We start from the raw sequence: 21957 nt of genomic DNA, 5'->3' as shown, positions 1-21957 counted from the left end.
GATGAAAACAATGTTACAACAATTCAAACAGGCTTTATAGTTTTTAAATATATGAACACAATAAATAACCTAGTATCAAACAGATGACAGTATATAGCATGTCTCTATGTGAAAAACACTAAGAGATCAACCAGAATTTATCCGTACAGCAAATATATTATATGATATGAGAAAAAACATCAGAAATACCCAGAATTCTGTGGTCAGATATCTCAGCTGGATGTCAGGGGTATAAATAATCACTTAGTTTGAACGATTCCGGCTGATAAAGTTGAACTTGGAACTTAGACAAGACAGATGTGTGATCACAGCATATACCTCTGATTCTTTAAATCAGAGCAAATTTACTCCTGAGTCTCTGCAGCTGCTTCCTGAGCCTGCTTCTGGTTCTTCATCTTTTCCAGCTCCTCATCGAGGTTGTGCAGCTGAGTGAGCTTTAGCTTTTCTGTCAAAACACAGAAGAAATTCAGTGACAGTGCTGGAAAGTGAAAACAAACGCTGTATTCACACACATACAACATTTGTGCTGAGAGAAGAGTGTGCGGAGATGCTTACCAGCTGCCAACAGCTGGCTCTTTGTATTCTCAACACTCTTTAATTCATCTGGGAGTCTCTCTGGAGTCTGAGTAAAGTCATAATAATAATATAATAATAAAGTCACATTTGAATCTTCTCACAAGAGTTGTGGAGAGAATTTAGCACAAACACTTACAAAGACATAGTGCAGATTCTTGTGCTGGTCTATCAGTTGATGAAGCTGGTTTTCAAATCTCATCCTGCAGAAACATGAGTTTCTAAATGTGTAACAACAGCCAGAGGTTTTTCACAGAAAACGAGTCTTTGCACTATTAAACAGTACCGCAGTTTTCGGTGTTTAAGCTTGACATCCTGGATTTCATATCTATACTGCTCCAGCAGCTCCTCACTTTTCTTATTCAGTTGTAAATGTCTGAAACACACACACAGATATAAACACAAAATACAATAAAACTTAAAAAGATTAAAACTAATAAAAGATTTTCAAACAATAAATGTAATAAAAAGCAGATTCTAATCTTAAATAAAAAACCATTATATCTCTGACTACCTGTTTACACTGACTGAATGTGGGAAGGTGCATCCTTTTCAGGTATTTAATTGAATAAATGGGCAGATTGTGGGCAATTAAACACAATTGAAAGAAGAAGCAAAAGCTAAGACAGCAGTATCGGGCTGTACAACATTATCTAACTATATAAAGATTCAACCCCAAATAAAATAAAAATAAAATAAAAAAAGTATCCAGGATGCTAAAAAAGACAGATTACTGCCATCTAGTGTTCAACATCAAAAAACACAAATGAAGCCCATTGATGGTTCAGCAAAGAATGCTCCTTATGACTGAGCAGATCCAGTAAATCTCTTCAAACTTTCAGCACGGAGCTCACCTGGCAGCGTCCTGCTCAGACTCTTCACACTGAAACTGCAGCTTATTGCACACCTCTGAAGAAACAGACGAGCAACTATGTTCATCAGTGGGCTCACATTTAATGCCTGTACACTTATAAATGATGAACTATACGTGTACAACTGTTTGCCACTAGCACTTGCATACCTTCCTTTTCTTTGTGGATTGCCTCCAGTTGGAAGACTTTAGTTTGTACTGTGAATCAAGGACAGTATCTCAGTTGCTGGTTTAGTAAAGACTGTGTGAAGATCATTAACTTCGTGTCTTACAGTTTTCCAGCTCCTTCTCCAGTGAGTCACTGACTGACTTTGTCTTCTCAATTTCTTCTTCCAGGGCTCTTTTACCTTAAATTGAGAACAATGCCTTAGACACAGCACAACAACATTACATAACATAGGTTTCCAACAAATAATACAAAGACAGGATAAACTTTGCAAAATATTACAATTACATTTCACAAGTTAATCAGAATGGCTCTTAAGGAGTGTTGCTGTTCCCCAAAAGAGGGAGATACTAATCATATCTCATAGCTCTCCATTCATCATTTTCTGCAACTCCATAAATGGAGTAACAGGTAAGGATATACCTCACTGACGATACCCAACCATAGTTCACAGAGACATTATCAACAACGCATATGCATGTTTTACTCACGGTTTTAAATTTCTGTGTAAATATTTAGCACTTACATTCTGCCTATAGTGCTATAAACAGCACGGATGTTATGTAAATTTGTAAAGAAATTGAGCTATATTCTATAATATTTCTGTTAAAGTAAACAGGGAGCGCGTGTTCATTAGCATATCGCTATATACTGCGCTCTCATTGGTGCGCATAAATAACGTTTCTATCCCTCCGTAAAAAAGTTGTTAACGTGTTTTTCACGTTGTACGCGTGTCTCATCACTTGAGAAAACATGAAAATGTCACAAATTCGCATGCTATCGCGATTTTTGTCTAATATAAGGAAAATTATACGGGGCTTGCTACCGGAAGCGGAACTTGTGACTACCTCCCATTTGGATAGAGACACATTATGAGCTGACAGACGGACTGGTTTGTACTAAACACATGTACTTAGTTACATGCTTAGTGCTCCTACAGATCAAGTGAATAAGCTCATTATTCGACAGATAAAAATGACGCCAACGGCGGATTTATTAGTTATCTACAGGCCTTTGTATAACGACACGCATGCGCGTCGCTATCGCAGGTCAACACGAGACGGAAAGACACGACAACGAGTTCGTTTGCTTTACACGAATCCTTCGATTAAGCCAAATTTACTGCAAACACAGCAAAACCAGGCCCACAAGGCTTCCGATAAAACCCAGAGTCGTTTATCATTTTTATTATTATTATTATTAGTAGTAGTATCATCATTATTATTATAGGCGAAACATTGTTCGTCTCCCCAAAACTCGTCTGAAAAAACCGGGGAGAAAAGGATCACCGGCAGATGTCGCTATTGAGTCTGAACAGTCTTACCGTAAACGTTATATATCTGCCGTCCTGTTACAGTTTTTGCCCACTGCTTGAACACATTTTGCAAAACTCCGCTCTCTGTGCCAAAACTGTACACACAAGTACACATGACACAACACTGGGAAATATACCATTCACATCTGTGCCAAATTGAAACTCTACTCCCAAAACCTAAACTCTGCTGTCAAAACCTGACATTCCTTTGTCAAAATGTAACTGTTGACAAAATGACACATACTTGCATCATATGCAAACACTGACAGATCAGGGGGAACACACTAGTCTTCTTTATATAAAACACTGCAGTCCTTGATTTCCATTGTTTATTCAGAAGGCACATTTACAGGAGACACATTTTCAAACAACCAAAAACGCAAATAGACCTACTCAATATTGTACATTGCAGTACCATGAATTCAGATAAAGCAAAAAAAACAACAACAACACAATAATACTGCAATAGAAAAAACACTATACTGTAAACACAAAAAACCATGACAATTGTGCATAAGTGGGCTCATGGATCCCGCCGTCTGTTGGGGTCTGGCCACAGGACCTCATCAACATCGCAAGCAATGTCCTCTCCCGCTAGGCACCGGGGAAAATATCCTCTTGCATGTCGAAACCATCCATGGATTGCTGTCACCTGAATGTCGCCGCAGGCCTGTTCCATTGCCTGCAGAAGAGGCATGCGGGCATGTGGTTGGCGGTCATATACTCGCCATCTCCAAGCCGAAAAAAATTCCTCTATAGGGTTCAAAAATGGTGAGTAAGGGGGCAAGTATACCACTTCAAATTGATTGTGGTTGGAGAACCAGGCCTGGACCAGAGCAGCCCGATGGAAACTGACATTATCCCATATCACCACAAACCTGGGCTGATCTGGTCTGTTCTGTACAACTATATCATGGAGAGCATCTAGAAATGTGAGTATGTGTTGGCTATTGTATGGACCTAGTATTGCATGATGGTGCAGAAGCCCTCGAAGGCATATGGCGGCACATAATGTGATGTTTCCCCCGCGCTGCCCTGGGACGTGCACAATTGCCCTTTGGCCAATTACATTACGACCCCGTCGTCTTGTTTTGCTCAGGTCGAATCCAGCTTCATCAATGAAAATGTATTCATGAGGCTGTGCAGCTCCATCCATGGCCAAGATTCTCTGAAAAAAAGGGGAACATATCACTGTACTACAGTGCTACACATTCAGCACCCTCACCCCATCACACAGGTACCTGTGTAGCTCTCAGAATAGATCCATGTGGTACTGATATGGTACATATTCAGCTGCTACTGGACTTCACCAATACTCTATTGTAAATGTAAGGGACAGTTACACGTACCCGTACATATTCAGCTCGAAGTCCTTTGACCCTGTCACTGTTCCTCTCGAATGGGACTCTGTAGAGCTGCTTCATGGTGATGCTGTGTTTACCCAAGATGCGTCTGATGGTGGTGATGCTCACATGGTCTATGTTGCTGAACACTCGCCTGTCTGCAAGTATTTTCCGTCGTAGCTGGTGGAGACGGATGGCATTGTCTGCCCTCACTAGGTCCACAACGGCAAGTTCCTGCTGTTGTGTGAACAGGCGTTGCCGTCCTCCCCCAGAAGGTCTTCGAGTCATTCTGGAGAAATATGCTAATTTGTTGAGAAACCATCCCAACAACAGACTGTTCTCTCTGTTGAGGTCAGGAAAGCGATTCCGCTCCCTGAAGACCAACACAGAGAGACTGAGGAGGAGCTTCTTCCCGCAGGCGATACGGTCTCTCAATCACACCACCACACAGTACTGACCCACACATATGGTTCTTACACACACACTGGACTTTCTGGACATTGTTTTTGCACAACACTGGTCACTATATTCTTCATTTCCAGTTAATACTTGTACAGCTGCTGTTATTGTGTATATATTTATTTATATTTAGATTTCTTCATACATTCTTATATAGTTCTATATTGTGTATTGTGTATTTTGTTGTACAGTTATTTTATTTTCAACTTTAATTTATATATTTTATCTTATTCTTCCCAGTTAAATTTACCCTTCATTCTAATTTGTGTTGTACAGTTATTTCATTTTTAACCTTAATTTATATTTTATTCCTTCCTAGTTAAATTTACCCTTTTTAATTTTTCATATTTATTTCCTATCTTATTCATAGCCTTTCCTTTTTTGTTTTCTTTAGGTCACGAGCAGTTGTCCAAGCATTTCACTACATATCGTACTGTGTATGACTGTGTACGTGACAAATAAAATTTGAATTTGAAATTTGAATTTGATATTGTCATCGGTTTGCTTATTTTTCTTACAGTACTTTACTGTATGTACTGTGTCATCCACTGTACAACACTGTACTTCAATATAAGGAATCAGCCACTTTGGCTGCAAAAGGAGCATTAGCACCCCGTACACTTGATATGGTAATGTGATATACTGTAGAACAGTGTTATAAAACCATCTGAGTAGAGCAGAAGGTATGGAGGTGAAGACATACCTGTTTTCTAGTCGGAATGTTCGTATTACAGATGCCACTGTGAAGCGGCTTAGATGTGGGTGGACTCTCTGCCCAGCTTCCCTCATAGTCAGGCCATGGTTGATGACATGGTCCACCAAAGTTGCTCTTATTTCATCAGAAATATGGGTCCGTGCATGGCCTCTTCGGCCTCCTCCTCCTCTTCCTCCTCTACCTCTTCCTCTTCCTCTTGCTCTCCCTCCATCCATGCTTGCAAAGTTCTTGAAATGGCTACGCTGAGGGCTTTTTGTAGTTGGCTAATTGGTGTTCGGTTTTGCAAGTAAGTGCCTTCAGGTGTGTATTTGAGTGGTTGCAATTACCCGATGTGTTTTGTATTTTGGATACATGTGTTTTCCGAATGGCACCCTGAAATTTCATTTTGTGAGCGAAGTGTCTTATGTATGAAATGGAGTGTAGCATGCAGGACCATGTGTGTTGCATAAAGGAGTAGGTGTGTTGCATAATTGGAACTGGGGTGCAAAGCAGCGCTTTTGTTTAAGGTAGGGGTACATGTGTTTGAGGTATGGTAACAAAAGCTTCAACTTGTGTTACTTTAGTCTAGGCATGGGTTCATGGTGTTCAAGCAACGGGCAAAAACTGTAAGTAATACATTTAGCAGCTATTCAAAAAACATCTGATAGAACAGATCAATCATACATTACCCTGTTTAAGCCTCCCGAGTTTTCCGATCAGCTGTTCAACCTTTGGCTCGTGCATTTGTCCACCTGAAGCGCACGGAACCGTATCAGGCTCGAGGTTTTGAAGTTTATCAGTGTGCAGTGAAACGTCAGCTGGTTTACCTCCTCTCAGCGGTTTCACATTAATCATGTTCTCGATGCTGAACCCTGTCACGTAATAAAGTGAAACGTTAGAGTCATGTAAACTTGTAATAACTTTACCTTTCTATAATATTCTTACTTACTCTGGTTATAATCTGGTAATAAGTACAAAATAAATAAATAGTTACTTTTATAAATCATCTTTAACCTGAGGTTAAATTTAAGCAGGTAAGGTTTTCTGGCTAGCTTGAACACCTGCCCGATAGGTAGCCAAGTGGAAACGCTAGCTTAGTTTTTTTGCTAACCTAAATAAAGACTTATTTAGGCTAATATGAGAGGCTTTAATGTTTAAATTAAGATGATGGTAGAATATTTCACAAAGAGGTTATACTTAAGGGGTAAAATACTGAACATTTACTTTAAAACCTTTGGCAAATATGAAACCAACGGTTGTTTAGCTTTTTTTTTCCAGGTTATTTTTTAGATCAGTGTAAATTTCTCTCTCCAGCTTAATGTACATCGCTTTACCTTCGAAATCACTCATCTCTATCCTGACACCACCTTGTTTTCTTTAACTGACCACAAGAGCAACTGACAGCTTAACTGACGCGCGAAGTTTCTCCTCCTTGCTCCGCTCTCATAGGTGGGGCGGCAGCACGAGCCGCAGTACTGACGGGCGCGTGCACAGCACTGCATGATATTTAGCCCTTTTGCTTATTTATAGCGTAAAACAACTTAATATTACAATAAATAAATCATAGCTGAAAAACAGGGTGGTATGTGCTTTACCTGGTAATTACAGTTTCACTATAAATGTTTTTAATTAGCATAAAGCAGGAGCAAGACATGTTCGTGTCCGAGTGCATAATTCATGTTTAAAATAATGTATTCAATTATGACTGTTGGAATTTTTTCAATACCCCCCCAATGCAACTGTGTAAATAAACTGACCAAGAAGACCATTAAAAGGGTGATCATAATATGTTATCATTATTATGTACATAATACACTTATTTTTAAAAAAATTTTTTATTTTAATTTTTGCTGAAATACTAAAAAAAATGTCCTGAAATGTGATGTTTCTAGGATGTCAGGGTAGCACAAAGGTTTTTATTCATCAATTTTTTGAGTGAAGTTAACCAGAGCAATATGGAAGCTCCTTTCCACCACTGAAAAATGGATTTAATAAATTCACTGACTAAACGAAAGGGTAAAAAAAAGAAAAAACAGAAAGAAAAAAAAAGAAAGACCATTTCAGTAAAATTTGATTACTCAAAAATGTTTTCATTTTCTCACCATTTCCAGTACTAAGGCTCAGCTCTAATTTGTAAAGACTTTGTGATACCAACACTGAAATTTTAATATAACAAAATGTTTTTACTTCCAAAAGGCAAATCAAATTTGGTGTTTATATTTTCCTCCCTTTAGTGGCAGAACCAGTCTTCCACAGAGCCAACCTACTGCACTGGCTGTGCTTTGTTTTTTTATTTAAAACAGAAGTGTTATTAATAAGGCCCAGAATTTTGTATTTCCTTTACGTGATCATTTTATCACAACTGAAACACAAAAATCAACACACAGAGCTCAAACTTGTTAATCACTGTATCCATTTTAATGAAAAGCCAAACAGCTGTGTAGGGGGGTTTAGTTCAAGTTTGATTTGATGCAAATATACAATGCGAACAGACCTACAAAGCCCAAAACTTACTTTACCTATACACACCACTAAGGAGCTCTATATACAGACATGTTAGTTGAATACAAACACAGGAATTTTAAAAATAGTCTAATTGGGGTTCAATACACCAATGTGTCCCCAAAACAAGAACAGCTGTACTGTGTACATTTTTCACACATGCAGACGAGGAAAGGGTCATGCAAGGGGTGAAAAAAATCAAAACAAGTTAGAGAATAAAAATATTGTTTCATTCAACTTCAATGTCATTGCATGTATTTTGGCTTCCAGTGCGTTAAGATTTATTCTGTGAGTTTCACTTTAAAAAAAACAAAAACAAAAAAAACCTGCAGTCAGTAAGTAATGGTTTCAAAATGCTATTGTGTGATGACGTTACAGTCTCCAAGTTTCCTCTAAACCTTGCACCAAATTCAAAGAAACCCCAGTATCTACCACAAGTTCAAAGTTTCATGTCTTTAAAGCCCAGTACCTGTCTACATTAGTTTTTAAACATGGACAAAAACTGCAAAACCAAAAATAATATTAGTTATGACAAAGAAACCCATACAAAGAGTAATTTTTAATTCACATTAATGACCCCCCCCCCAAAAAGGAGTAAATTAAAGAAACGGGAAAATGAAGAGAACATTTCAGGTTTTAGAACAACAAAAAAGAAAAATCCTCATTTTGAAAAGATATTCTGTAATAATACAATAATTTATGTTCATTTATGTTACACATCCAACAACAAGCTTCATTCTTATGCCATTCAAAACATTTACCATTTTCAAAACAGCTTTTACTCGTTGCTGGACACATCCATATAAATTACTCCAGCACATCTTTCAGAGGTAGGGGGGATACTGGCATCATATACAGTAAAACACATCAACTATTTACAGCTGTGACAAGCAAGCTAGAGGCATTCCTCTTATAGCTGTAGATAACCATACCACGTCTTTAGTTGTGTTTCCAGTTTGCCATGCAGAGTTACTTTACACCAGCAGGCTGAAAGGGAGAGACAAAGTTTGTGAAAACAGACAGTCGAAGGAAGATGGCATTCCTAACACTAACTTCTCTTTAGGCAAAGCTGGTTTCATCTGTGTGTCGGCATAATCATTCCTGCTCTTTTTCTATTCAACTTCTGCAGCAGAGCCTGCATGTTTAATTCTGCCATACGAGAAGTCGAGGTGTAGGTATAGACATAGCCTTCTGTGTTAATAGAAGCAGAGGACAGTTAGAGCAAGCACAATGGTCAAAGGTGAGGACAGATGATTATGCTCTGTCATTAATTGCAATATTTTTATTCCACTAAATAAATAGTGCCCCTCTCAGCTGACTGTCAAGACCAGCTGCATCATCTCCTCAGCACCTACTACCTCTTAAAAATAGAACTCTGTGTGATGGGAGAGGAAACAAAAGGGGATCAAATAAAGTAATGAAGTCAACGAGAAGGGGCATTTTAGCAACATTTCAAAATAAAGGGAGGCGTTCCCCATCTCCCAGCTGTTCTCCTCTAGGTGCTGCCTCACTCGCGGGAGCGTCCCACGATTGCCAGGATGTAGAGGAAAATGTTGATGATGTCAGTGTAGAGGTTAAGTGCGGCAAAAATGTATTCCTCTGGACTCAGGGCCAGCTTCTTGTTTCCCAGGAGAAGCTGAGTATCAACAGCCAAAAACTGCACAGACAAAAGATGGAATTAGTACACTTTGTATACCATACACTGATAAGGCATTGCATTGTGACCATCTGCCTAATATTATATTGAACCCCTTTGTGTGGTGATATCTGGCACCAAGATGTTAGCAACAGATCCTGTGAGGTGGGGCCTCACATCCCACACATGCTTGATTGGATTGAGATCTGGGCAATTTGGAAGTCAAGTCAAACTCGTTGTTGTTCTCCTCAAACTTTTGCTAAACCATTTTTGTTTTGTGGCAGGGTACATTATTGTGCCAAAAGAGGCCCCCACCATCAGGGAATACCGTTTCCATGAAAGGGTGTCAATGGTCTGCAACATTGCAGAGGAAGGTGTTATGTATCAAAGTAACATCCACATCGATGGCAGGACCCAAGGGTTCTCAGCAGAACATTGCCCAAGGCATCACATCGCCTCCACCTGCCAGGTAAGTAGCGCACATGCACCCGGCCATCCACACGAGGTCAAAGAAAACACGATTCATCAGACCAGGGCCGTTCTGATGCATGTGCGCCCTGACTGATCAGTGGCTATGTAGCCCTATATGCAACAAACTGCGATGCTCTGTGTATTCTGACACCTTTCTGTCAGAACCAGCATCAACTTTTTCAGCTGTTTGAGTTACAGTAGCTCGTCTGTGGGATCGAACCACACGAGCCAAGCTTTGTTCCACATGTACAACAATGACCCTGTCACTGGATCAACACAGTTTCTTCATTGGACTGTTTTTAATACAGTGACCACGTCACAAGAGCTGCAGCTTTGGAGATGCTGTGAAACAGCCGTCTAGCCATCACAATTTGTTCCTTGTCAAACTTGGTCAGATCCTTACAATTGCTGATTTTTCCTGCTTTTAATGCATCAACTTTGAAGAGATTAACATTCCCTTGTTCCCTAATATATCCCACCCAATAACAGGTGCCATGATGAAGAGTTAGTTGGTGTTACTCATTTCGCCTGTCTATGGTCATTATGTTATGCCTCATCTGTGTATGCTGCCTTAAACTGCCATTTGCACACTGAACATGATAATGTAAGGTATATCGTTTTGCTTTAGTTAATACTGTCATGTATATTTAAAAGTGACCTCAGTTTTGTAAAAGTTTACTTTGTAACCCTTGCAAGCCAAATATTTCTCACCATTTAGCAGGGCACTGTCAAGAAATGCAAAAAGCTGACAGATAAACCACTTGGATGCGTAACAATCCTTCAAACTCATAAGTATTTGTTTTTCTTTTTTTTTTGTACATAGAAGGCGAGATATATGTGCGGCACTTACGCAAGTGAAGAGTAGCGCTCCCAGTGAGGCATAGACGATGTGCAGGATCTTGTGGCGGATGAAGATGCACAGGATGGAGAAGAGCAACAGCACGATCAGACACACGAACAGCACGCCCCGACAGGAAGTAAAGTCATACTTGCTCTGTGAAAGAAAAAGAAAATAGAACAGAAGAAAATTAAAAGCAAGACGTTTAAAAATGGTAGACACGGCACTCTACGGTTAAAGAAATGTAATTCTGAAGGAGCTTTTATACACAGTCTGAGTATTTGCTTGTTATTGACTGGGTAAAACACCACAGTGCGAACAAAAACAAACAAATGATCTCTTAAGAGAATGATGTTTGGATGCTTTTATGGACACTCAAACGCATTTACAGAAGCAGCTGTCTGCGCGTGCTGACCTGTAGCGAGAAGAGGACGACGGTGAAACAGACCACCGCGGTGATGCCCACAGCCATGATGACGCTGTCTGTGTCATAGAAGCTAGCGATCATACCCACCATGTAGGAGAGACTCAACGTCAGGATGGACTGTACGAAAGAAAACAGACAAATTACTTATAAAACTGTTTACAAAGAAACATTCAGCTTTGTGTGTGAGATAGGTCACCTCTTATTATTACTATAAAATCAATCTTAACAGGACAACCTTGTGTGATTTCCATCTGGCCTGTTTTGATGTTTAATTCATCTAGATTAATTTGATGCGAGATGTCCAATCTTGGCAGTATCACCTATATGATGGCACTTACTTAATGGGTCTTAAAAATACATTTGAAAAGCTCAGCAGCAAGCAGTCCATTTCCAGAAATCAAGGCCTGCAGCTAGCCAAAAATACAGCTGCAGAATGGAATGTATACATAGCATTCCTTTCACAACTGTCTAAGCTGTTAAAGGAGTGGAAGGAGTTTGGAAAAGTTCTCACCAGAGCAACCAAATTCCAGGGGTGCTTGCGGCGGAAGTCACCACAGCAGCTGAGGACAATCAAAGACACGAAGAAGACTGCGTAGGACACGTAGTACGTCCACGTATTCTTACGCACAAATAACTTGGCTTCATCGACAAAGGTGAAGACAGCAACGAAGGAGAAAGTGATCAGCAGCTGCACAGTGAGAACCATGAAGACCTGGAAATAAGGAGGAATTAAATTACTTTGATTAGGGATCTTGTTTTGGTTGGATTGTGTGTTCACGTCAGTTATGTTCTATATTCATCTGGTAGAAACAGAGGAACCTACTTTTCTGATGAAGGCTTGTCGGATGTTCTTGTCCTCGAATCCGGAGTTGGTGAACTCATCGTTGTCGTAATAAGATGGAGGCCCGTCACCATGATAACCAGGGCTACCTACAGGTGGTGCTACGAAAACATTAGAGCATGATAATTTGGGATTAAAAAGGGAAGAACACATGATGTTTTAGCACATTTTGACTGTCATGTGTCATTTTGTTAGCAAAGTACGAGAAGAGTGAATATTTAGATCTGTGGACTTTTTGACTCTTATTGCTCATTAAGAGCTCTTTACACAGACACACTATTAGTTTTCTAATGATCTTTAGTATAACCACTCACCCATGGGGTCTCCAGGAAAGCCTGGCTGTGCAGGTCCTTGCTGATATGGCCCCTGAGGGTACGGTCCCTGTGGATAGGGCATCTGAGGGTAGGGACCGGGAGCGAAGCCTGGGCCTGCCTGGGGAAAGCCCGGCTGTCCGTATCCGGGCTGCCCATATCCGGCTGCAGGTGGGTAGGGCCCCCCTGGGGCTTGGCTGTAGTTTGGGGGGGGTACACCGAACCCTAGCTGAGGGGGTCCATAGACATCATTATGAAGTGGGTTGGTCTCACCCATTATGGGGTACCTACTCTTGTCCTGGGACATGATGTAGAGAAAAGCTCACTCTGCTTCAACAATCTCTGAAAAGCAGAAAAGCAAAAATATAATGTAGCTACTTACAAATATGTACAGAATAAAAGCACATAATATAACACCAACATCTCAGCCAAACTGGCAAAGACACAAACACCGCATCTGCTTGATTAAAAGGAGAGAGGCGAGTAAACAAATTCAACAAAGGGAAAGGCAAAGGCACTAGGCAGACCAACAGGATGTTCAAGTTTTGTTTCACAAGCAAAAAGTCAGCTATTTTATCATTACCCGGAGCAAGAGCAGGCCTAGAATTAGTGTTAGCTTGCATCATTGAGGCAGCTGAATGTCTGCCTCTGGGTGCCATCACATGAAGATGTAGTTCTTGAGACAGTTACATCAGTGGTAAATACTACAAACATACTGTTTTATGTTGTTGTAACTAGGGCTGGGCTATATCATACCGTTCACAGTAATACCGGTGTAATGTTGGGCAACGATAAGAAAATGAAATATCGCGATAGAATATGGGTAAAACGCGCATGCGCAGTGCCTTTGTTTACATGCGCACATGGCGGCGACGCAGAATGAGAAGAGCGAAAGTGGATTGTTGAATGAAACGGATGAACGAGAACTGGTTTGTAAAAATGCTGCAACTTCAGTGGTGTGAAACTGGTTTGGCTTTCATCCGTCAGATACACAACAAAGCACTATTTTTGGTAGAGCATGCTAGCGGGCCGTCGTTATTACTGTGTTTTTTGGAAAATACGGCACACTTAAAATCAATTCTTTGATTTTTCTGAAAATCGACAGTGCCCCGTATAATCCCGTGTGCCTTATGTATGAATTCTGGTTGTGTTTACTGACCTCGAAACGACTTTATGTGGTACACGGCGCTCGAAAATCTGTCAAATGTTTCAGTACGACTTTGCTAAGCTACGAAGCCGCACCGCTTGATGGATTGTCGGAGCTTTACAGCTATCGTAGGCAGGAGCCTCGCGGAGTGATACGTACTGTGCTTCAACATAATATTACCGTATTGTGTGTGTATAACCTCTTTTTAAGTTTTGTGGATATTATACATGGTTATGCTGAGGATATCTCGGCCAATTTCCACTGGAAATGCCTTTTGGTTAAAGTGTCAGCGAGGAATTTGCATTTGCACTTAATTTTTTATATAACTTTAATGCACTTAAAAAGCTGCTTGTTTAATTGAAAATACATTGATGTTTTTTGTTTTTTTTGCACTAATAAAGTTGAGGAGTTGTAAAGTATTTTGTCTAGTGTCAATTATATCGTCAGTTATATCGTTATCGCAAATTTTCAAATGTATATCGTGATAAATATTTTTGGTCATATCGCCCTGCTCTAGCTGTAACTGTGAAAGAGGCACTCACAGCTTCACAGGTGTGTAGCTGGTCTCTAAGTGAGCTGGGTGTGGTCCAACCACTAAGTACACAAGGGTGTTTGAAGCAGGTGTTGCACACTCAGTAACCTCATGTCTATAGGGTGAACTTCTTTTTCTTTCAGCTGTACATTTGTTTGAATTTAATGTTTCAGTCTGTTTAAATCTACTCTTTGCCTCTGTCAGAGCACTTTGTAAATCATAAAGGTAAATAAAATCACAGTATTAAAAGCCAGGCTAAGTTTATATATAGGTGTGGTGACAAGCACATGTCTTCTGTTAAGGCTGTTTGTGCCACTGAAGCAGAGCAGAGGTGGAAGAGACCAAAGGGTACGACCTCAGACTGTGGTATTTCAGTGTGAACCACTGTAGTGCAGTATGAGTTAATGTCAGGAAAAAAATGGCCAAAGGTTACTGTCTGAACACTAGACAAGACACTTGCAACACACTCCTCTGTGAAGAAAGATAAGGGGAGGAGTGTCTGATAGTCCTAAGTATACAGAAGTACAAGCCAACATAGAGGAACAAAAACAGGAATATGTCACAATGTTACACAAGTTGGTGGCAAAGACCGCAGACCCTAGAAAGACAATTTGACAATACACATATTTAGCCAGATAATGACAGTACACTAACATTGTTTGAGTAGCCCCACTACTACTCTTAAAGGGATAGTGTATTATTGTTACCAAGACATCTGAAGTAGGTAAAATAAAGGAGTTTTTATTTTATTTTCTTTACACAAACAACAGATGAATCTTTGCTACTACAGATGTATGCGGTTTTGTCAATAAATCCGATCTGAGCGAAAACTTTCAGAAGAATGACCGGTTACCCTGATATCTACTTAAAGCTGTCATGGACGTGAGAGGCAAAAGGAAAAGAAACTACAGTACAAACATTGCTCACACACTGGTGCTGAAAGTGTTTCCATGGATGCAGGCGCCGCCTTGGTAACTGTATGTATTATTAATCTGCTTCAGGAGGCAACCTGACATATTGGCCATTACTGCAGTGACCCTCCTCCCACCTGGGCTCCCCGCACAACTTGGGTCAACAGGTTTATATCCTGTAATCTGTAATCTATAATGCTAACAAGGCATCTAAAAGCACAGAGCTCCACAACAGAAAACAAAATTACTCCGCAGAGAGGTGCACAAGGCAAGCAGTCGCCATCTTCCAAATGTGCTGTGCAGGTTTCATAATAAGGCCTGAAGTTCCCAGAGGAGAACTTGCTCAAAGGGCAGGGAGCCAAAAAGCCACTGAGTCAATTGCTGACTTCAAAAGAACACCTGGGGTGCTATTCATTATGTTAACGTTTGCCTCATGTCCTCTCCTTAAATTGGGAAAACGTTCTCTCTTCCCCATAATAAATTACTTTCTAATCTGTTAATTTGACTTTAAGCAAACAAGGAGAGTGGAGGCTTCTAGAGGAGATTAGAGAGAGGAAACCTTTTTTTAAATCAAGTGCATGACATTTAAATGCCACTGCTTAGAAATGAATATTTCTTCCATCATTGGATCTTATCCTTGCATCACTTAAACCATTTTACACATCCAATCAATGAGAATCAAGATGAGATATCCTCCACATTTGCCTTCGGCCACACATGTAGTAAACAGCAGGAGATAGCCAGCTTCAGATACAATGTCCTTTTCTGGAAATACTGCATCGGGTTTATTTTTAGGGTGACACTGTGGTTATGTATACAAGAGAAGAAAATCACCCTCTGTTAGGACTATAGCTCTATTCTTACAAAGCTACAACTGGGTTATGGAGGACCAGGAGTCATACACATTGACATAAATCTTTTCATGAATGAATGGATATCTAAATTGTGCAATAAAATATTAATTAGTAAATTAAGTAGCAAATTAACTGTTAATGTATTCTATTTATTTAGACATTCAAGTAATGCATTATTTGAATATTTAATGGACAATAAAAAGAGTATTTATAAATACATTTTTCAAACTACTAATCCATTAATAAATAGTTCAAATACAAAAGGGATTTACAAAAAAGTCAGTAAAAACATTTTCAGGTTCAAAAAAATAAAAAATTAAATAGTATTTTCAAAATCTTTTAACGTAAATGGATTAAAAAAAATAAAATTAGGAATACAGTTTTTCCAATTCTATTTCTTTTCCTGGGAGCTATTGGACTAGTTTCTCCATTTAGCATTTCCATGGCTCTTTTTCTCCTTTTGAAAGTCAGAAAACAAAACAAAACCATGTGGTGTGATGTAAGAAGCTCTTCAATAGGATGTGACCTCCTGGATGTTTAAATCGATGAATTTTACTCTGATAGCTTTGCACGGCTAAGGCATTTTTTAGAAGTGTTTAACATCAGCATAAGCATGCACAGACTGTGAAAATATTACATCCCAGCAGTAGTAGCTAGCTGACATTTTTTAATAAACTAATGTGCTTGTCACAAGAAGCTTAGAGCAGCAAAAACTGTTAGAACCAGGAAGGAGCCCTGTTACAATTCTACACAGAATTACAGCAATGACTGAAACCTACAACCTTAAAAATGAATAAAAAGCTGTCTCTAAACACTCATCAGTTCAGATGTTTTTACACTACTTTCTGACACTTAAGAGTTAAAAGAATTGAAATAATGATACAAGTCAGTCCAAGTAAGTCACTGAAAATAGATGATATGTACAGTTTTAGTTGTTACATGATGGCTGTTCAGGCCCACTTTTCAACTTTTAGTTTCACTTTTCAGTCAGCATACTACTGGCACGTAGAAGGTTGGGCTATGTGCTGCTACTTTATTGAAGGACTGCACACAGGCACTTCTGCGTGGGTTTCATATTCTTCACTGCTTACAGCCAAATATAAATGCATACAAAAATGCACAATGAGAAGCAATGGTGGAGCAGACTGCAGGTTACCTTTATAATAATAGAGAAGCCTGTGGTGTTTAGACTACACCTACTACGTGTACAAAACTGTAAACAGTACAAATACACTGAGTACTGAAAAAAAATACAGAGGTGGATGGAAGTATCCATTCATTTCCAGATCAATCTAGTAAAAGTTGTTTACTCTTTCCCCTTCCTCTCTTTTCAGGGCACACCGAATTAATGGTGAGTGTTATGCAACACTGCTCCATTTCACTCTGGCAAATGCATCCGGACTCCAGTGTGCATCCTCATGATCCCTATCTGTCCATCAGTAGGACAGTGCAGTGAGACACTGCAGACAAACAAGCTGGCAGTGCTTCACAGTGACAGTCTGCATTAAGACCATAACAGATTACAATCATTATCTGAGGAGTCAAATCCCTCCCCGAACAACAATGGTTGCATAAGAGGGATGCAGTATACACCCAGTAGCATATTTTTGTTAGATTTCTTGAAGAATCCAATATGTGGTCAATGTTAGCTTACATAAAAAGATTACCCTCCCCTTGTATAGACAGAAATATTAGTCAATTAAAGTAGCCCTGGTGAAACTATAACCAAAGAGGCCTTAACTAATTACGTGAGTCACCCAAAGCATGTGATATCCACCCCGTCCAATGTTTACAAAAAGTGTGAGTGTGCAACTCACGGACACTTCATGTACACTTTTCAAAGCTATACACATCCCCATTTTATCAGTTACTGATTTTAACTAATCTGGGTTTTTTTGGTTTTTTGTTTAAAAGGGAGCTTGTTAGGCTTTGAAGTCCATCATTAAAGAGAACATTAAAAACTGAGAACATGAGAGAAAATTTTGAACTTCACAAAAAAAGCAGCTTCAAAGTCCTCGTAGCTGACTGCTCACTTGCTTGTCTTGAGTAAAGCTAAAACTTCAGGATCTTTTTCTATTAATTTGTAACAGCTTAATGTAAATGATTATCTATATAAAACTTCGGTAAAACTTATCTTTCCCAGTTGCATAAATTCAAAAAACATCAGCTGTTTTTATATTCATGTTACATTTAACAGCCGTGACTTCGCACTGTGTTTTTGATTCTGAATTTATCTGCACTGCTCTGTTTGTGGCTATGTAGAATGGATTACCTCCTATAATCCAAAGTAACAACACAGAGTTCAAAAAACACGACAATATTGTCAGAAATACACATTAACCCTCAAGTTCAAAAATTCAATTCAGCAACCAGTAACCACAACAGTTTCACTTCACCGTCTGGGAAAGAGGTTGGTATAGTCACAGTTGGTTTTTTTTTTAGAGTGAGTTTGAGGCATGGTTTGTACAGCTTTACAAGCATTACGTGAGAGATTTCAAATCCTCTTAGGACAGACGCTCCATCGCCGTGGATAAAGACAGTGCTGCTATCCCTGGCTTCTGCTGATAGCTATCGCTAGTGGAATTAGGTTGAACGGAGGAACTCAGTGGGCTAGACAGAGAGCCAAGTTAACACAATTAGGCTACCACAATACATCGACAAACCCACATTCAAAACATCACGTACATGCCTGAGCCACACAAGACGACAAAGTGACAAAACAGGAACAGCTGCACAAAACAGTGGGGCCAGTATGGAGGTGAAATATCTGGCACTGCAACAACTTCAAATGAGAAGTGCTACACTTGAAAGTCCAACATATTTAAAAACAAAGCATACAACACTACAATAAAACTGTTCAACACTTCCTAAAATCAGAAAACCCAAAAGCTTTTCAGTTAAAGTTTGAGTTAGTTTTCAACTCAAAGATGTAACTGGCTGAGCAGGAACCCTTTGCTTTTCTTTTAGTCGCTGTAGCATGACTAAGTGATATCATCAAAATAAATGCTGTTTCACAGTCACACGGTGTTCATGTAACTCTGCTGCAAGCCTGTTTTGCAACATAAAAAGACCCCACGTGCTTTAAAACCACTACAGAGACGGCTGTGCTTTAAACCAAACCCCTCAGCTGACACTGTTCATGTCCTATTAACGAACAGCTAACTGGACCACTTGGCTGAGAGAAGCCTACACTGAGTTGCTTCCTACCAGCCAGCCAGGGCAGCAGTATGATACTGTCATCGTGACATACCATGTCAGCAGCAGCTTTGACTTTGTCAAGCCTGCAGACACCTTGCCTTGTGGCAGATGGATACACTTTAGGTAGGTAGGTTAGCACAGAATAGCAACAGACTGCCACCACTGTGGCATAAAAAAAAAAATCTACTCAGTTTCTTCTGAAAGTAGAAAAATTACATCATTATAATGATATTTATTTTGTTCTCATAGTTCTATATTAAGAGTTACATATTTCAGCCGTTTTTCTCATTTGACGTAATACGCTCTCATTGCCGTGTGAAAGTTAATATTGTAACAACATAATAATGAGATACTGAGTTTTTAAGCTCACAAAATTAATGTAACTTAGACAATAGAGTGCTGTAGCAAAACTGCAACTACAAGAAAGCTATTTATTACTAGCTCAGAGTTAAAAATCAAATATTCACTCTCTGCGGGGTTGCCAGTTTCAGGAGGTGGTGCTGGCAAGAGAGATGAACTGTTAGTTGTGTGGCCAAATCTTATGCATCTCCAAATGTTTAATGCAACTCCTCTACAATATTTCATCATCATCAGTAAAACACTACAGCCATATAGAATTCAGTAATCAAGGTATAAGATAAGATAGATAAGACAGATAAGATAGATCTTTATTGTCACTGTTAGCAGAACAATGAAACGCAGTTTGGCATCTCTCCATTTGTGGCTGTAAGTTTTTACATTCAACATTCAAGCAAGTTAACTTACTAAGCAAGTTAACCTACAACTGTACAATATTTTTCTCCACATATCACAGGATCATGGTTTTGTCTTTCTCTGTACTTTATCAATACCCCTGTCAAATGAAGAATTGACAACTAAAACTGTCAATAATTTATTTGGAGGTTTGTAATTACAAAAACAACCGAAGATGTCGCTTCTTTACCAAACTGGGTATATTTTAAAGGTGTGTGAATTATTCATGGAGGTTAGAAACAGGACATGAGTAATATAACACAGTCATAGTTTCACAGTTTTAGAGCACATATCTCAAAGTCTAGGCCAAATCTAGCCGCCCATATCAGGATAACATAGTTTTTATTGTAGCCTCTCCTTTTTTCACATTGTATTTTTAATGCTCAGCCCTCTGAAATATTTTGTTCAACACCTGTTACATATATGTGCAAGAACAGTGGTTTACACATTCACATAACGAGCAAAAGAGCCTTGGTTCGTGTAAGGCGACTCTAGGATACAGCAGTATATCCCCACGGTTTAAGCTGGAGGGAGCCAGGAGTCAGAGTTTCTTTCTTCCAAAAAACATAAACAAAAAAACCCACCTTAATATTTGTCAAGGTGTGCACAACCAGTAAATACTAAACGCATAATTTTGTATATATATAACTATGATGACACAGAAAGATAGCGATTTCATGCGACTCAGTCCGGATTCTACCTTCTGAATCCTCGTGATTAAATAATAAAGCCACTGCTATGAATACTGCGATATCTGCTCAGTCACACACTGAGAAACACCACAAATACTCATAAATACGACGCAAACTCACTGATAAAAACACCGAAATGTCAGAAAGACTAAACTCAAACAGAAATCCGGACTAAAAGTGGAGCAACGCGACATGTTTAGATGAGGTGAGCGACTCTAAACCAAAAACGAAAGCATGCATCGAGCGGTCTCTTTTTCTTTTTTTTTTTTTTTTAATGCTGCACCTGTATTTAGGCGCATCCCCTGCAGGCCTCACCAGCGCTGATAAATGCGACACTGCTACCATCTACTACATGGCATTCACGAACGTTACGCCCAAGCTGCCGAGACCACCATTAATGTCGGAGCGTGGATAAACTACGAGCGTGTGGGCCACAGACACCCGACAGCACCGAGCTAGCCTCGCCATGATGAATCCAATCTGGGTTAGCTACGTTTTTCGGACGCTGACCACACGCCTCGCCCCCAAGCTGAGGACACCGAGAGCTCCTTTTAAAGCCAAATTGCAGTTACACAGACCTTTTGGTATCTGGGTACAAAATGATTAACTAATAACCCTAAATAACAGCATGTGTTTTTGGAATTTACTGCTTTCTATTCCTCTGACAGTTGGCGATAGGCAAGATGCTGACGATTGCTAACAAAAAAGAAAAAGGCGCTCATCATCCATACGTGTTTAATAAAGGGGAAAATTACTAATAAAACACAAAATACTCATTAAAAAACATTACAGCTTTTTACCTGAGGTAAGTTTACTCCGAAGTAACTGCCGAATTGTACTCTCGCCGTCTCCTCCTCCTCCTCTGTGCTCGCGCTGGGTTCTGGACAGCGGCCCCTGACGTTTTCGACACAGCGTGGTCACGTGTTGTGTGGGAATCACCAGTCATTACAGAAAACCGACACAAATGACTTCACAAACTGCCACATGACATGCTTTCCCCTCCCATAACATCATCGGGATAAAGACAAAACAGAGCCGCTCAATTAAATATGCAAACAAAATGCTTCTGTGGAAAGATCCAGATTAATCTGGAAATTACTGCAGGACTCATGCTGGTCTTAAGTCACGTGGTTTATTATCGGTCGCGTTTACGGGTTTTTCTCTTTAACCGAATATATTCACCTGCTTTTACTTTGTCATTTTCAGATAGAAATGTATAAAAACAAACACAGTTTCAAGATTAACTGCTTTGTAAGTTTGGCTTGTGCTCCCTTTGGGCTTTTTAATTAAGTGAAAAGAGCAAGGTTTTCCGACAGCGATTCACTGATAACTACATTATGTTTAATTTTGTCATTAATTTCAGTATGTGATGTAGTCTGAACCGTTAACATACAGCAGGACGAGTCCATGCTTTCATATTTAT

General features: G+C 39.5%; 3 protein-coding genes, 1 long non-coding RNA gene and 1 other non-coding gene across 5 annotated transcripts; 1 reads left to right on the top strand and 4 right to left on the bottom strand.

The window, feature by feature from the left end:
• Positions 1 to 13: 13 nt before the first annotated feature.
• LOC146683156 (synaptonemal complex central element protein 1) lies at positions 14 to 6899 on the bottom strand. The gene is made up of 9 exons (XM_085445189.1): positions 6756 to 6899; positions 6111 to 6293; positions 1717 to 1791; positions 1595 to 1642; positions 1428 to 1482; positions 860 to 949; positions 713 to 776; positions 556 to 622; positions 14 to 445 (listed from the first exon to the last, which is right to left on the bottom strand). The coding sequence occupies exons 1-9, from the start codon at positions 6769 to 6771 to the stop codon at positions 345 to 347; spliced, it is 699 nt and encodes a 232-aa protein (XP_085301315.1). The 5' UTR covers positions 6772 to 6899; the 3' UTR covers positions 14 to 344.
• On the bottom strand, positions 1912 to 2044 carry LOC146683158 (U8 small nucleolar RNA). The gene has a single exon (XR_014917775.1). It is a non-coding gene; the product is annotated as a U8 small nucleolar RNA (small nucleolar RNA).
• Positions 3159 to 6104, bottom strand: LOC146683157 (uncharacterized). Its single transcript, XM_085445188.1, has 3 exons — positions 5431 to 6104; positions 4275 to 4557; positions 3159 to 4093 (listed from the first exon to the last, which is right to left on the bottom strand). Exons 1-3 carry the CDS (start codon positions 5655 to 5657, stop codon positions 3449 to 3451), a joined length of 1155 nt encoding a protein of 384 aa, XP_085301314.1. The 5' UTR covers positions 5658 to 6104; the 3' UTR covers positions 3159 to 3448.
• Positions 6900 to 7814: 915 nt separating the features above from the next.
• On the bottom strand, positions 7815 to 21567 carry grinaa (glutamate receptor, ionotropic, N-methyl D-aspartate-associated protein 1a (glutamate binding)). Its single transcript, XM_085445384.1, has 7 exons — positions 21335 to 21567; positions 12451 to 12789; positions 12119 to 12237; positions 11807 to 12007; positions 11284 to 11412; positions 10881 to 11024; positions 7815 to 9580 (listed from the first exon to the last, which is right to left on the bottom strand). The coding sequence occupies exons 2-7, from the start codon at positions 12752 to 12754 to the stop codon at positions 9431 to 9433; spliced, it is 1047 nt and encodes a 348-aa protein (XP_085301510.1). The 5' UTR covers positions 12755 to 12789; positions 21335 to 21567; the 3' UTR covers positions 7815 to 9430.
• LOC146683155 (uncharacterized) lies at positions 9877 to 11178 on the top strand. Its single transcript, XR_014917386.1, has 2 exons — positions 9877 to 10028; positions 10854 to 11178. It is a non-coding gene; the product is annotated as an uncharacterized LOC146683155 (long non-coding RNA).
• Positions 21568 to 21957: the final 390 nt, after the last annotated feature.

This window comes from Copadichromis virginalis, linkage group LG22 (genome assembly GCF_057382275.1).
Source record: "Copadichromis virginalis isolate Kocher_CV1m ecotype Utaka linkage group LG22, C_Virginalis_male_GT1.1, whole genome shotgun sequence".
Classification (NCBI taxonomy): domain Eukaryota; kingdom Metazoa; phylum Chordata; class Actinopteri; order Cichliformes; family Cichlidae; genus Copadichromis; species Copadichromis virginalis.
The sequence above is the reverse complement of the archived record's forward strand: the minus strand, read 5'-3'. Positions and strand labels throughout refer to the sequence as shown.

Coding starts and splice junctions, on each gene's coding strand:
- LOC146683157 (XM_085445188.1), bottom strand. CDS start 5,657: ATGGATGGAGGGAGAGCAAGAGGAAGAGGAAGAGGTAGAGGAGGAAGA. Junction 4,558..5,430: donor ACATTCCGACTAGAAAACAG/GTATGTCTTCAC, acceptor ATATTTCTCCAG/AATGACTCGAAGACCTTCTG. Junction 4,094..4,274: donor TTCGAGCTGAATATGTACGG/GTACGTGTAACT, acceptor CCTTTTTTTCAG/AGAATCTTGGCCATGGATGG.
- LOC146683156 (XM_085445189.1), bottom strand. Junction 1,643..1,716: donor GGAGAAGGAGCTGGAAAACT/GTAAGACACGAA, acceptor CTTGATTCACAG/TACAAACTAAAGTCTTCCAA. Junction 623..712: donor AGAATCTGCACTATGTCTTT/GTAAGTGTTTGT, acceptor GACTTTACTCAG/ACTCCAGAGAGACTCCCAGA.
- grinaa (XM_085445384.1), bottom strand. CDS start 12,754: ATGTCCCAGGACAAGAGTAGGTACCCCATAATGGGTGAGACCAACCCA. Junction 12,238..12,450: donor CTTTCCTGGAGACCCCATGG/GTGAGTGGTTAT, acceptor ATGTTTTCGTAG/CACCACCTGTAGGTAGCCCT. Junction 12,008..12,118: donor GACAAGCCTTCATCAGAAAA/GTAGGTTCCTCT, acceptor CCTTATTTCCAG/GTCTTCATGGTTCTCACTGT.